This window comes from Macaca fascicularis, chromosome 6 (assembly GCF_037993035.2).
Source record: "Macaca fascicularis isolate 582-1 chromosome 6, T2T-MFA8v1.1".
Classification (NCBI taxonomy): domain Eukaryota; kingdom Metazoa; phylum Chordata; class Mammalia; order Primates; family Cercopithecidae; genus Macaca; species Macaca fascicularis.
In genome coordinates, this window is record NC_088380.1 from 418404 (window position 1) to 431174 (window position 12771).

Here is a 12771-nt window from a genome sequence, read left to right on the forward strand (position 1 = left end):
CTTATATTGAACCACTCCCATGTTCCTGGGATAAATCCCACTCGGTCGTGGTGAATAGTCATTTTAACATACTATTTCCTAACATCTTTTTGAGGTTTTTTGCACATGTAGTCATAAGGGATATTGGTGTGTAGTTTTCTTTCTCGCGACGTCTTCATCTGGCTTTGGTCTCCGAGAAGTGCTGGCCTCCTACCATATGCTAGGAAGCGTTCCCTCCATTCCAGTTTTTAAAAAGAGTTTGAGAAGGAGATCTATCACTCCTGTGACTTCTAAGCATGGACACATTCCCTGGCCCAGTCCTAGTTCCTCCTGCCCTCTGTCTGCACACGTAGTTCCACCTGTCTGGACACACCTGCATGGTAGATGGTTCTAGAACCACATCTCCAACCCAACCGCTACTCCAAGAACCAAACTCATACAGCAGGGAGTCCACTCAGTACGTTCAATAGGCAGCTCAGTCTTCATATGGCATTTCCTCCTGGACATGCTTCTCCAGTCTCTCCCATCTCAGTCAATGGCAACACCTTCCACCTGCTGGTCAGGCCCCAAATCCTTGAATTGCTGTGTTGCTGCTGACTCTTGACTGCAGACAGCAGAATCCGCTGTAGCTAATTTAAGCAGTGAAGGATATGTGTGAAGCCGTTGGGTAGATCATAGCATCCATGGGAGAGTCAGGAAACCAGAACAGCGAGAAACAACCACAACCCTGGAGAAACGCCCAGCCACGCTGTAGGACTGTTAGGGAAACCCCCACTCGCTGTCCTCTGCTGCTCAGCACCAACAATGCCAGGGACAGGACCCAGAAGAACCAAACACCTCAACACCCATCTGCTGTGTCCAGCCCGATTCCTGGGTTCCTTCCCCATCTCACGTAGTGCATCTCCTGGCAAAAATGCGCACATCTGCACACCAGGTGCAAGGGATCCTGGAGTGTGGCATTGCAGCCTCCAACTTCTGCACACTGGAGGGCATACTGGGGGTGGTGGCAGGGTCACTAATTCAGTGTCTGCCTCTATGCTGTTTGGGTTCTTTCTCTCCACAGCCAGTTTTTCAGCAGTCCTGCCCCCTCTGCCTTTACAGGTCCTGCTTTGACCATTTCCCACGACCTCTGTCATTCCCCCGTAACCCAACCTCATCACTTTCACCAAGGTCAGGCATCCACTTCCTAATCTCCTGCCTGGGCCTGCTGAGCTCTCTGAAATGTAAGTCAGAACAGGTCGCCTCCTTTCCAACCCCATCCCCTCTCAGTGTCCCCACATTTGCTGTGATTGTGAGCTCACCAGATCTGTCCCCCCCACCCAACCCCACAGGGCCTTTGCACAGGTGGCTCCTTTGCCTAGAAGTCCCAGGTAGCTTCCTCTCAGTGTCTGCTCTGCCTGCCCCATCAGAAAGGCCTTCCTTGACTGGATTTGTGTTTTCTGTCCATTGGCTTATTTCCCTCCACTGGAATGTCAGCTCCCCAAAGATGGGGGCTGTGCTGTGACTGACCAGTAGTAGTTGATGAGTAAGTACTTTTTAAATAAACCAAGCTATGTTAGTAGTCCATGTTTTGGAAAATCATCCGTAATACCATGGACCCATGGCAAAGAAAGAACCAGATCCGTAGAAACTGGGGCCGGAGAAGATCACAAAGGACTCCTGGGCTGAGAAAGCCCCACACGGTCCTACTTTCTTTCTGCATAGTGGAGGCGTGGCAGGGGTGAGCTCCTCCGACTCCAGAAAGAGTGAGATTCCGGGCTGCGCCCTGACCAGGCGCCTGGGTCGCTGCTGACCGTCCTGGAGGTGCTGAACAGGGATGAAACCGTTTATTCCGGAGGCATGCCAGCATTCTTGGGTCCTGCTCTGGCAGGAGCTGTGGGGCCACACAGGTTTAGAAAGGTGGTTCCCATCCTGCACAGCACCCTGGGCAGTACTGTCACGGGGACGAGAGGAGGATGAGGCAGGGGTGTCGGGGCCGTCAGGTAGGGGTGGGCACAGAGGGACACCCAGATGCCCAGCACAGAGGGCAGGAGCAGGTCAGCTCAGGCTCAGGGATGGGGCTGGAGGTTCTAGGAAGCAGAGCAGGTGGTCAGGGCAGGGAACAGTGAGAACACAGGTGTAGATGGAGAAGCAAGGAGGGCGCAGACAGGGATCCCAGGGAGGAGTAGACAGAGACTCAAGGGAGGCTTGACAGGGATCCCAGGGAGGCTGCCTACTGCATAGGAGGGAGGCTCCCCGCTGCGTCCCTGACCTTCATCCACTCTTTAACCTGTGACGAAACGGAGCATTATCTGTAAATGAGCACATCTGTGCTGCAGTTTTTGGGATGGTGCCAGGGTAGGGGTGAGAGACAAGAAGTTGAGGGAGGTTTCTAGATGGAGGTGAGGTCCCTGTGAGGCCCTCCTGGACGGGTGGACTCGATGAGACCCTCCCTAGCTGAGTTCCCAGCAGGAAGCCGGTGCCCAGAGCAAGAACCCTACAGCCGCCTCCCTGGACTAACGGACGGGAGAGGGACTTTGTTTTGGGAGGTTCTTTGTAGATCAAGGCATCAAAATTGCACCTTTGGGGAAAGCACGTTCCAGAGCGCCAGACACCCGAGGCGCCCTGAGTGGGGGGGTGGCGGAATTCGGGGCCCCAGCTAAAGCCCTCCATGCTCCAGGCCAGGCGCGGGGCGGCCCCTGGACGGAGGGGAGGGTCTGGGCCGTCCACACCTGCAGAAATCCGGCGCCTTTCGGCCTAGACCAGGGGAAATCGGGTCCCGTCCGCGTACACTGGCAGAACTCAGGGGTCAGATCCTCTGCCCTGGAACATTCGGATTTGTGCGTCCACGTTATGGAAACCAGGGGCCCGTCCGGGGGCGCGGGCGGCAGCCACAAAATGGCAGGTCCCGAGCTCCGGGCTCCGAGAGAACAAAAGCAGAAGCCGCGGCCGCCCGCGCTCGGGGAGGAGCTGCCCAGGTGGGCGCGTCCGGGGCCAGGCGGGAGCCGCACAGCCGGGTCCCAGGAGACGCCCCGCCCAGGCCGGACCCTCGGAGCCTCCTCGGGGAGACCCCGGCCCCGCCTCTTTCTGCCCCGGATCGGGCGGGGTCCCGGGAACGCGCGCGGCGAAGGCGGCGCCGGCCCAGCGCGCGGCGGCCTCGGCGGAGTCAGTTCGGGGGACTCGGGGCCGGGATGGGTCTCAGCGCAGCCGACGGCGGGGGCGGCCCGGGCGCCGGGGTAAGAGGGGGCCCCGGGGTATGAGGGGGCCCCGGGGTAAGAGGGGGCGCCGGGGTGAGAGGGGGCCCCGGGGTGAGAGGGGGCCCCGGGGTGAGAGGGGGCCCCGGGGTGAGAGGGGGCCCCGGGGTGAGAGGGGGGGCCGGGGTGAGAGGGGGCCCCGGGGTGAGAGGGGGTCCGGGGTGAGAGGGGGCCCCGGGGTGAGAGGGGGCCCCGGGGTGAGAGGGGGGGCCGGGGTGAGAGGGGGCCCCGGGGTGAGAGGGGGGGCCGGGGTGAGAGGGGGCCCCGGGGTGAGAGGGGGGGCCGGGGTGAGAGGGGGCCCCGGGGTGAGAGGGGGGGCCGGGGTGAGAGGGGGCCCCGGGGTGAGAGGGGGGGCCGGGGTGAGAGGGGGCCCCGGGGTGAGAGGGGGCCCCGGGGTGAGAGGGGGTCCGGGGTGAGAGGGGGCCCCGGGGTGAGAGGGGGCCCCGGGGTGAGAGGGGGGGCCGGGGTGAGAGGGGGCCCCGGGGTGAGAGGGGGCCCCGGGGTGAGAGGGGGCGCCGGGGTGAGAGGGGGCCCCGGGCTGAGAGGGGGCGCTGGCGGGGCGGGCGGGGATGGGGGTGAGGGCGGGTGGGGGCCCGGCGTGGGGGCGCGAACGTCCAGCCTGGGGGTCCTGCGGCTGCTGCAGGAGCGGGAGGGAACTGCTTCAGGTGCCCTTTTCCTCGTAGCCTCAGGAATACTCGGAGGAGAAAGAGGCTTTCAGGACAGATTCGCCCTCTGGGTGCCCGAAGGGGAGCCGGGGGAGGGGAGTCTGTGAAATCTCGTCGCCAAAACTGAGAGTTGCGAAGTTACTCTTCAGTTCAGACCGGTGGGACAGAGCAGTGACCTGTGGTGGCCGGAACAAAGAGAATTTTTACTTAAAAATACCAAGATTGACTTTTGTGTTGGAATGCCAGTTGATTTAAGTAAGAAACGTTTCCTAGTGAAACAAGACAATTATTTCAGGTTTGGGGAAAGAGTGATAAAGCTGTTTTCAGGTTTTCGTGTGAGTTGCAAAAAGTACGTTGGGTTTGCCTTTCCCTGTTCCGTGTGAAACTAAAGAGTGGTTGAGGTGTGGTAATTACACTCTACTTCTGTTACTCAACAGCACTTTTGCCTAAAAAGTTTAGTTGGTATGTCTAGATGTCTAATTAAGAATTAAAACCTATAATTAAAAAATTAAGTTAAATGTCATTGAAACGGGGCATAATGGATACTTTTGCCTGAGCCTTAGGCAGCGGGTGGGTCCTGAATCAGGATTCCTGGGAAGGTAGGTTTCTCAGCCTTCCGAAGAGATTTACTGTAAATCTTCATGTAATGTGGACAAAGGTGAGTTTTAGCTTTCAATTTCCCTGAGCCTGCCTCGAATTCACAAAATTCCAGGCTCTGTGGGTCAGGGGGAACTTCAGAGATCTTTTTTAGGAGGCCGACGTTTCCGAGATTCAGTGAGATATTCAGCATTTCCATTCCCTATGGGATCACAACCAACTGGGCAGCAGTGCTTGGTGACCCCCACCGAGAAGTGAGTTCAGACTTCTGTTTCTGAGGAGACACCAGGTTTTTATTTCACTGTGTGGCATCTGGTGTGCAAATGCAGGTGTGGCCTGGGCTGGGAGCACACAGGTTCTGACCTCGCAGCCAGCCAGGAGGCCAGGGCGTCAGGTCCCCTGTGTTAGCCAGAGGCCCCTCATCTTTTAGCCTGGTAGAGGGGCGCTGCTGGCCTTTCTGGTGGGTGGGTCTAGTCTGAAATCGCCTTTGTGGGCTCTGTGGCACTGACTAGCTCTCAGGCCGGCCGGTGGTCTCACAGAAATTCATTACTTGTAAAGTATCCAAAAAATGCTGAGCTGAGGAAGTAATTTGCCCCAAGGCTCTCTGAGACCTGTGTTCAGAGGTTGTATCATCCAGCCAAACACAGGAGGCCCCAGATCCCCAGATCTCAGAGATTTTTGTGAGAAATCATTTGAGTCCAGCTCAGACACCTCTGCCTCCCTCCTTACAAACAGAATGAGTTTGTTCTCTCTTTGCGTTTGAACAAAAGTCAGGCCATCTAGAGCCTCCTAACCCTCACCCCAGACCTCCAAGGTGGGGCTACTCATTCTGTAGACGGTGGAAACTGAGGCTTCAACACCTGCCTGGCGTCTCCCTGCCGAGAAGCAGCAAAGCTAGGTTTGAGCCAAACTCAAGGCCCTGGTTCTCCTTCCCCCCTCAAGGTGCCTGAAATGTTGGTGCCTCTCCTGGCTGACACAGCATCAGTGCTTCTGTGCCCTGGGGCAGCAGTTCTGTTCCCCACCTGGGTGCCCCCACACCTGGCACAGCCGCTGCTCCCTATGGACAGGCCAGTGCTGTTGGGTCCAGCCAAGACCACAGGTGCCACGTGTGTGGTGAGGGGCTCCCTTCTTCCAGCATGCTGTTGAAGACGGAGCCTCAGACTTTGTCTGACCTGAGAACCCAACATGCTTCTGGGCAGGGGGAGAGTGAAGAGGAGTAGGCTGGGATGAGTGGGTGGCAGGTGGAGGGGGTTGAGAGGTGGCAGGTTCTGTCCTGAAAGTGTTGGTCCTGGGCCTGGGAGTCTGGACTCTGGTGAGCAGAAAGCACCCACCGTCTCCCTTTACCATATGGGGGGCCCTGGGGGTAGGTGTATGTGAAGTGGGTAACAGGCTTCAGACCCCAACCTTGTGTCCAAAGAACAGGCTTGGGATCTTGGAAACCAGCATATCCACCCTCCATGAGCTGTTGTCCTTTGGGCCAGTAGCTCAGCCTCTCTGAGCTTCAGTCTGTTCATTGTTTGCAGGAATCATCTGTGCCCCACCTACCTCTCCGAGTACCCTAGAGTCAAACTTGAAAAGAGATGTACACAAGCTGTTTACAAGGAAACAGTTGCACTCTTCACTTACTTTACCGTCCTTTAACACAGTGTTCCTGAATTGAAAGCTGCCTGTGTCGTGATATCTGGGACACTTTTCTGGGCCGCAGTTCACACCTGGGCCCAGATTCTCAAAGACAAAGCTTTTGAATTATTTTAGATTGATCTTACAAAATTTTCCCTGACAGAAAATCACACTGTGCGAAAGAGATACTTTGTGGTGAATTTCTTTGACATGTTAAAACTGCTTAGGTTTCTGAGGCTGACACAGCGTGGATGTGGGTTCTGCACTGGAGTCGCTGCAGTCAGCCAGGTAACAAGAATACGCCTCCCCTGGAGAAGCTAAGCCTGCCCACATCCACCCTGTGCCCCTCAACTCTGGTACGCCTCACCTTGAGAGGGCTTTCCGGGCACCCTGCCTGCATCGTCAGCCCAAAGCCTCTCTGGCCCTGAGGAGGGTCTGCGTACGATGGTCGGAGCCGACGTCACTGTTCCCTGTCTCGTGCCAGACCCCGTGTGCCCAGGGAGCATTGCCGGTTGCTTCATTCCCCAGCTTCTGTGGTGCTCAGCAATCTGTCCATCCTCTCTGGTAAAGCCCGGATTCCCTCCCTTCTCAGCCTTATTCTAAGACAAATTTACCTTTGGTTGCTATGTAGATGGGCGGAGCCTGCCCTGTGGGACTCTCCTTGCAGGCTTCCCACCTGAACATCATTCCTGAGATGGTCAAAAATAGAAATGACCCTCCCCTTTGGTGTCTGGTGGAGGGAAAGACCCACTTTTCCAGTGTCTAGTGGAGAGGACCACCCACCCCTTTGGTGTTGACTGGAGGGGGATGACCTACCTCTCTAGTGGCCATTGGAGGAGACCACCCACCTCTTCAGTGTCTGCTGGTGGTGATGCCCTCACTCCCTCGGGGTCTAGTAAAGGAGGTACAGTTTGGTGGAAACTTTTGCTGAAGTTCTCACTTGCCTTTAGGCAGTGGCATATTTCCGTGCATTCAGTGGGACATCGGGGATTGGAATGAGTTTCTGAAAGCTCGTGGTCCCTAACTCTTGGTATAATAGAATGAGACATAGGACGTTTGGTGTGGGTGGTGGTGTTATAGTGCTTTGGGATTCAGGCTGTGCACACACTGGCCCAGGTCAACTTTTGGTTTCCCCAGTGAAAAGGAGGGGAAGGCCCTGGTCCTCACCTTAATCACCTTTAGTGTTGAGTGGTAATAGCTTTGCAGTGTGCTTAGAGCAGTGTGTGGAGCACAGGAACTGCTCAATAAATGTTAGCTATCATTCTATGATTCTGACATGAGAGAGAGGGAGATTTTTCTAGAAATAAGGAAAAAAAGAATGAGTTCCAATTTTTTGTCAAAGGTCTTAGGGAAAAATATTCAATGAAATTATTTTCATGTTGTTTATAGTCAAAGATATCACCAATAAATAGGAATTACAACTATAATATGTAGTATTTTAGCAAAACAATCACGTAATATTTTAAAGAAGTATTTTGTAGAAGTGCCCAAATTATTAGGCGATGAACCCCACTGAGTTCCAGGGTTCCTGAGTTTTCTTTATGGATTGTTGAGAAAGATAAAAGAAGACCACCTTGGAGCCTGTAGGACCACATTGGACACAGGAATGGGTATTCGTGTGTCTGGAGGCTGGAGCATTCCATGGCAGCAACCCAGAGAGTCACAGTGACCACTAAAGCCTCCAAGACAAAGATACCCTCTCCCCAAAAGACAGCATGTGAGAAGAAAAGCATAGGGAAGGGGGTTGTTTGGGAAAGATTACAGCTAGGGTGGGAGTAATAAATGCAGGGAGAGCAACGGTTCCAACAAATGAGAAAAAAAAATTAGCACAATTTCCACAAGGTACTAGGACTAACTTCTTGAAAAGAATTTAGCAAAGTGAAATTTACATAACGTAAAATCAACCATTTTGAAGTAAACAGTTCAGTGGAGGTCAGTACATTCACAATGTTAGGCAACCACCACCTCCTTCTGAATCCAGATCATTTTCCTCATTCCAAAGTCAAAACCCTTTACCTGTCATTCTAGCTCCAGATCAATTTCATCATTCCAAAGTAAAAACCCCTTACCTGTCATTCTAGCTCCAGATCATTTTCCTCATTCCAAAGTAAAAACCCCTTACCTGTCATTCTAGCCCCAGATCATTTTCATCATTCCAAAGTAAAAACCCCTTACCTATCAAGCCGTCTGTCCACATTCCGTCCTCCGCAGCCCCAGGCAACTCATCTGCCTTCTGTCTCTATGGATTTATCTATTCCAGACATTTCATATCAGCGGAATTGCACAATATGTAGGCTTTTGTGTCTGATTTCTTTCACTTAGCATGATGTTTGTGAACCTCATCTGTTGCAGCATGTATCAGTATTTCACATCTTTTCATGGCTGTATGACTCTCCGCTGAATGGATAGACCACAGCTTGTCCATTCATCTGTTGATGGACGTTTGGACGTTTTCTTTTGGCTTCTGTGGATAGTGCTGCTATGAACATGTGTTTATAAGTTGTGTGTGTGTATATATATTTGCATTTCTCTTGCATATATACCTGAGAGCGGAATTTCAAGATTCGATCATAGTTCTGTGTAACTTTTTGACAAACCACCAGACTGTGCCCACAGCAGCTGCACCATTTCCATTCCCACCAGCAACTGCACAGGTGCAGTTTCCCCACATCCTCACCAACACTTGTTCTTTTATATTTTTTACGTTATCGTTATAGCCATCCTGGTAGATCTGAACCATTATCTCAGTGTATCTATATATCTTTTGACCCATTTTCTATTATTCAGTTTGTCTATATTTTCTTTTGTTGCTCATGCTTTCAGTGACTTTTTTTTTTTTTTTTGAGACTGAGTCTTGCTCTGTCGCCCGGGCTGGAGCGCAGTGGCCGGATCTCAGCTCACTACAAGCTCCGCCCCCCGGGTTTACGCCATTCTCCTGCCTCAGCCTCAGGCGCCCGCCACCTCACCCGGCTAGTTTTTTGTATTTTTTAGTAGAGACGGGGTTTCACCGTGTTAACCAGGATGGTCTCGATCTCCTGACCTCGTGATCCACCCACCTTGGCCTCCCAAAATGCTGGGATTACAGGCATGAGCCACCCCACCAGCCGAATGCTGTAGCTTTATAATAAGTTTTGAAATCAAGTAGTCTGAGTATTCCAACTTGGTTCTTCCTTTTTTTTTTTCAAAAAAAATTTTTGGGGGGACCGGGTATGGTGTCTCACGCTTGTAATCCCAGCACTTTGGAAGGCTGAGGTGGGTGGATCATGAGGTCAGGAGTTTGAGACCAGCCTGGCCAACATAGTGAAACCGTGTCTCTACTAAAAATACAAAAAATCAGCTGGGTGTGGTGCTGTGCACCTGTAATCCCAGCTACCTTGGAGGCTGAGGCAGGAGAATTGCTTGAATCTGGGAGGCGGAGGTTGCAGTGAGCCAAGATCGCGCCACTGCACTCTAGCCCAGGTGACAGTGCGAGAGTCTGTCTTAAAAAATATGTGTATATGTGTATATATATGTATATATATGTATATGTGTGTGTGTATGTGTGTGTGTATATGTGTGTGTGTACATATATATTGCAATTTTGAGGCCCTTGCAATTCTATACGAATTTGAGGATCATCTTTTTCATTTCTGCAAAAAAGACCATTGCAGTTTTGATGGGGATTGTACCTAATTTGTAGATCACTTTAGGTAGTCTGGACATCTTACATGTCAAGCCTCCCAATTCATGAACACATGATATCTTCCATTTACTTGTGTTTTCTTTAATTTCTTCAGCAATGTTTTGTAGTTTTCAGCAAGCAAGTCTTTTACCTTTATATTTAAATTTATTCCTAGGTATTTAATTCTTTTAGATGCTATTGTGAATGGAATCGTTTTCTTAATTTCCTTTTCAAAGTATTCATTGCTGGTGTATAGAAGCATAACTAATTTTTGTGTGTTGTTCTTGTACCCTGCAACTTGGCAGAATTTATTTATTAGCCATCTAGCTTTTTATGGATGTTTTATATCAAGGATTATGTCATCTGAACACAGAAATGGTTTTACTTCTTCCTTTCCAATTTGGATGCCTTCTGTTTCTTTTTCTTGTTTGATTACTCTGACTAGAACTTTCAGGACAATGTTGAATACAGGTGTAGAAAGCAGGCATCCCTATTTTGTTCTTGATCTTGGGGAAAACTTTTAGTCTTTCACCATTTGCGTGTGATATTAGCTGTGGGTTTTTCATAAATACCTTTTACCATATTGAGGAAGTTTCTTTCTGTTCTTGGTTTTCTGGGTCTGTTATCTTGAAAGTGTGTTGGAGTTTGTCAGAATGCCTGTTCTGTGTCACTTGAGATGATCGTGTGAGCTTTTTTCTTTGTTCTGTTAATGTGGTGTATTACATTGATTGGTTTTCTTATGTTGAAGAACGCTTGCATTCCAGGAATAATTACCACTTGGTCACGGTGAATAATCTTTTTAACATGCTGTTAGATTTGGTTTACTAGTGTTTCGTGGAAGATTTAGAACTAACTTTTTGACTCCGCTCTTAAATCTCATTATGTTGTATGAAAATACATCTTAAGAACGTAAATTTTAAAATAAGAAATGACCTCTTTGAGAAACAAGTTTGTGCCAAAGGCCAAAATATAAAATTACTAGAAAGTCTGCAAAAGTTAGTAAAACGAATGCGTAAGACTTCAAAATGTAGCCAACTGGAAAAAAGTCTGTAGGGGAAAGACTGTTGTGAAGTTAATCCATATAAAACCCTCAAGTAGTCCCTGACATATACTAGAACTCACATCAGTTTCTGTCATTTTGTTACTGTTATGAGTATAATTAAGCTACATTTTTTTAGGATTTGACTATATTTTGTAAATGGAAATACCACTACTAAAACCAGAATGCTATAAACATAATGATATCTTTTGTTTCCAAAGCTGACCTACTAGAGCAATGTAAAAATAATAATAAAAGCAAGATATTTTGGTGGCAAAGTTATCTCAGGGTAGACACTGCAACTGCCAGTGCTGCAGGTGAGTATTCTCGGGGCAAATGGATTAAACGTGTGGCACCTGCCCCGTCTCTCTTGCCCCTGCTCCCGCCTGTAAGACACGGGCTCCCCTTTGCCTTCCTCCATGAGTCAGAGCTCCCTGAGGCCTCCCCAGAGGCAGAGGCTGCCTTGCCTCCTGTATGGCCTGCAGAATGCTGAGCCAATTAAACATCTTTTCTTTATAAATTACCTAGTCTCGAGTATCTCTTTATAGCAGTGTGAGAACAGACTAATACAGACAGCACCGACACTAACACTAGCACTAATACTCCACCAATGGCTTGGGCCCCCTTGGGACTCCTAGGGTGCTCACGGATTTGGGGCCCTGCCTGGGCTGACACCTGTGTGACACATGACTTTTTTCTGCTGAGGCTGATGCTGGCTGTTTGTAACCCTCAGGTCTTGGAGCGGGTGGTTATGGTGAGCAGATCTGGTAGAGTCTTCTTGCTAGCACATCTGGCTGAGGCTCCAGGTGAAGCATCAGGAAATTTGCACCTCTCCATTGCAGAGTTACCACTCTGTTCTCTCCCTGGGCCCGATCCTTCCCTGGCCTAGAACAGGAGCCTTGCCCTGGGATAGCTGCAGCATTGTCTGTCTTCAACCTTGTGAACTTACAGCCAGTGCCTGGGGTTGGACCGACACCACCTGCCGTGTGTGAAGTCAGATGTTCCCGCCCAGGTCCTGTCGCTCCCACCGGGCGCGTCCTGTGAAGTTCAATGCCGTGTGAGTGGGTTTTCCCAAGTGCTTTGTTCTAATTTTTCCTTTCCCATCTTCGTTCATGGGCTGACACTTTTCTCAGGACTTTTTTTCTTTTTCTGCTTGGATTCAAACAATAAGCAATTGAGGAGAGAGTCTAGCAACCCCCACTCTGGGAGAAGAGGGGGTTCAGCCCAGCAGTGATCAGAGAACACACCGCACGCAGTGGTTTCCCCAGTTTTCCCTGCGTTTGTCTTTATATCCCTGAAACTTGCTTGTGTACATAACTGTGTACATTGTCCCACCCTCAACTCTGGATATACGGCCATTTCCTTTGCAGAATTCCCGCCAGATCCTTTTCTGTTCCTTCTTAAAAATTGATATGTAACAGTTGTACATATTTTTGGGTGCATGTGATATTTTGATACATGTATACAAAGTGCTATGATCAAATCAGGGTGGTTGGGATATTCGTCACCTCAAACATTTTTCTTTTGTGTTGGGAACACAGTGATTCTCTTCTAGCTATATACAGTAATCTATACAACAAATTATTAACTATAATTTGCTTACTGTGTTATAGACTACTAGAACTTATTCCTTCTATCTGACTGTATTTTTGTACCTCTTAACTAACTTCTTTCATGTTCCCCTTTCCTTTCCCAGCTTCTGGTAACCACTGGTCTACTCTCTACCTCCATGAGATCCATATTTTTAGCTCCCACATGAGTGAGAACTTGTGAAGTTTGTTTCTGTGCCTGGCTTATTTCACTGAACCACAGCCTAGTCCCAACACCAGTTCCTAAACAGCCTCAGCCCAGTCCCAGCACTGATTCCCGGACACCCTCAGCCCAGTCCCAGCACTGATTCCCGGACACCCTCAGCCCAGTCCCGGCACTGATTCCCAGACAACCTCAGCCCAGTCCCGGCACTGATTCCCGGACACC

General features: G+C 50.4%; 1 protein-coding gene across 10 annotated transcripts in view; it reads left to right on the forward strand.

The window, feature by feature from the left end:
- Window positions 1–3081: 3081 nt before the first annotated feature.
- Window positions 3082–12771, forward strand: part of PLEKHG4B (pleckstrin homology and RhoGEF domain containing G4B) — a 93809-nt gene continuing 84119 nt past the window's right edge. For all 10 annotated transcript variants that reach the window (XR_012413537.1, XM_045393443.2, XM_065546026.1 and 7 more), the window contains exon 1: window positions 3082–3194. Coding sequence is in view for 9 of the 10 variants with exons in the window: in XM_045393443.2 (XP_045249378.2) it covers window positions 3150–3194 (45 nt within the window). In the remaining variant the exon portion in view is untranslated. The remainder of the gene's footprint in view (window positions 3195–12771) is intronic.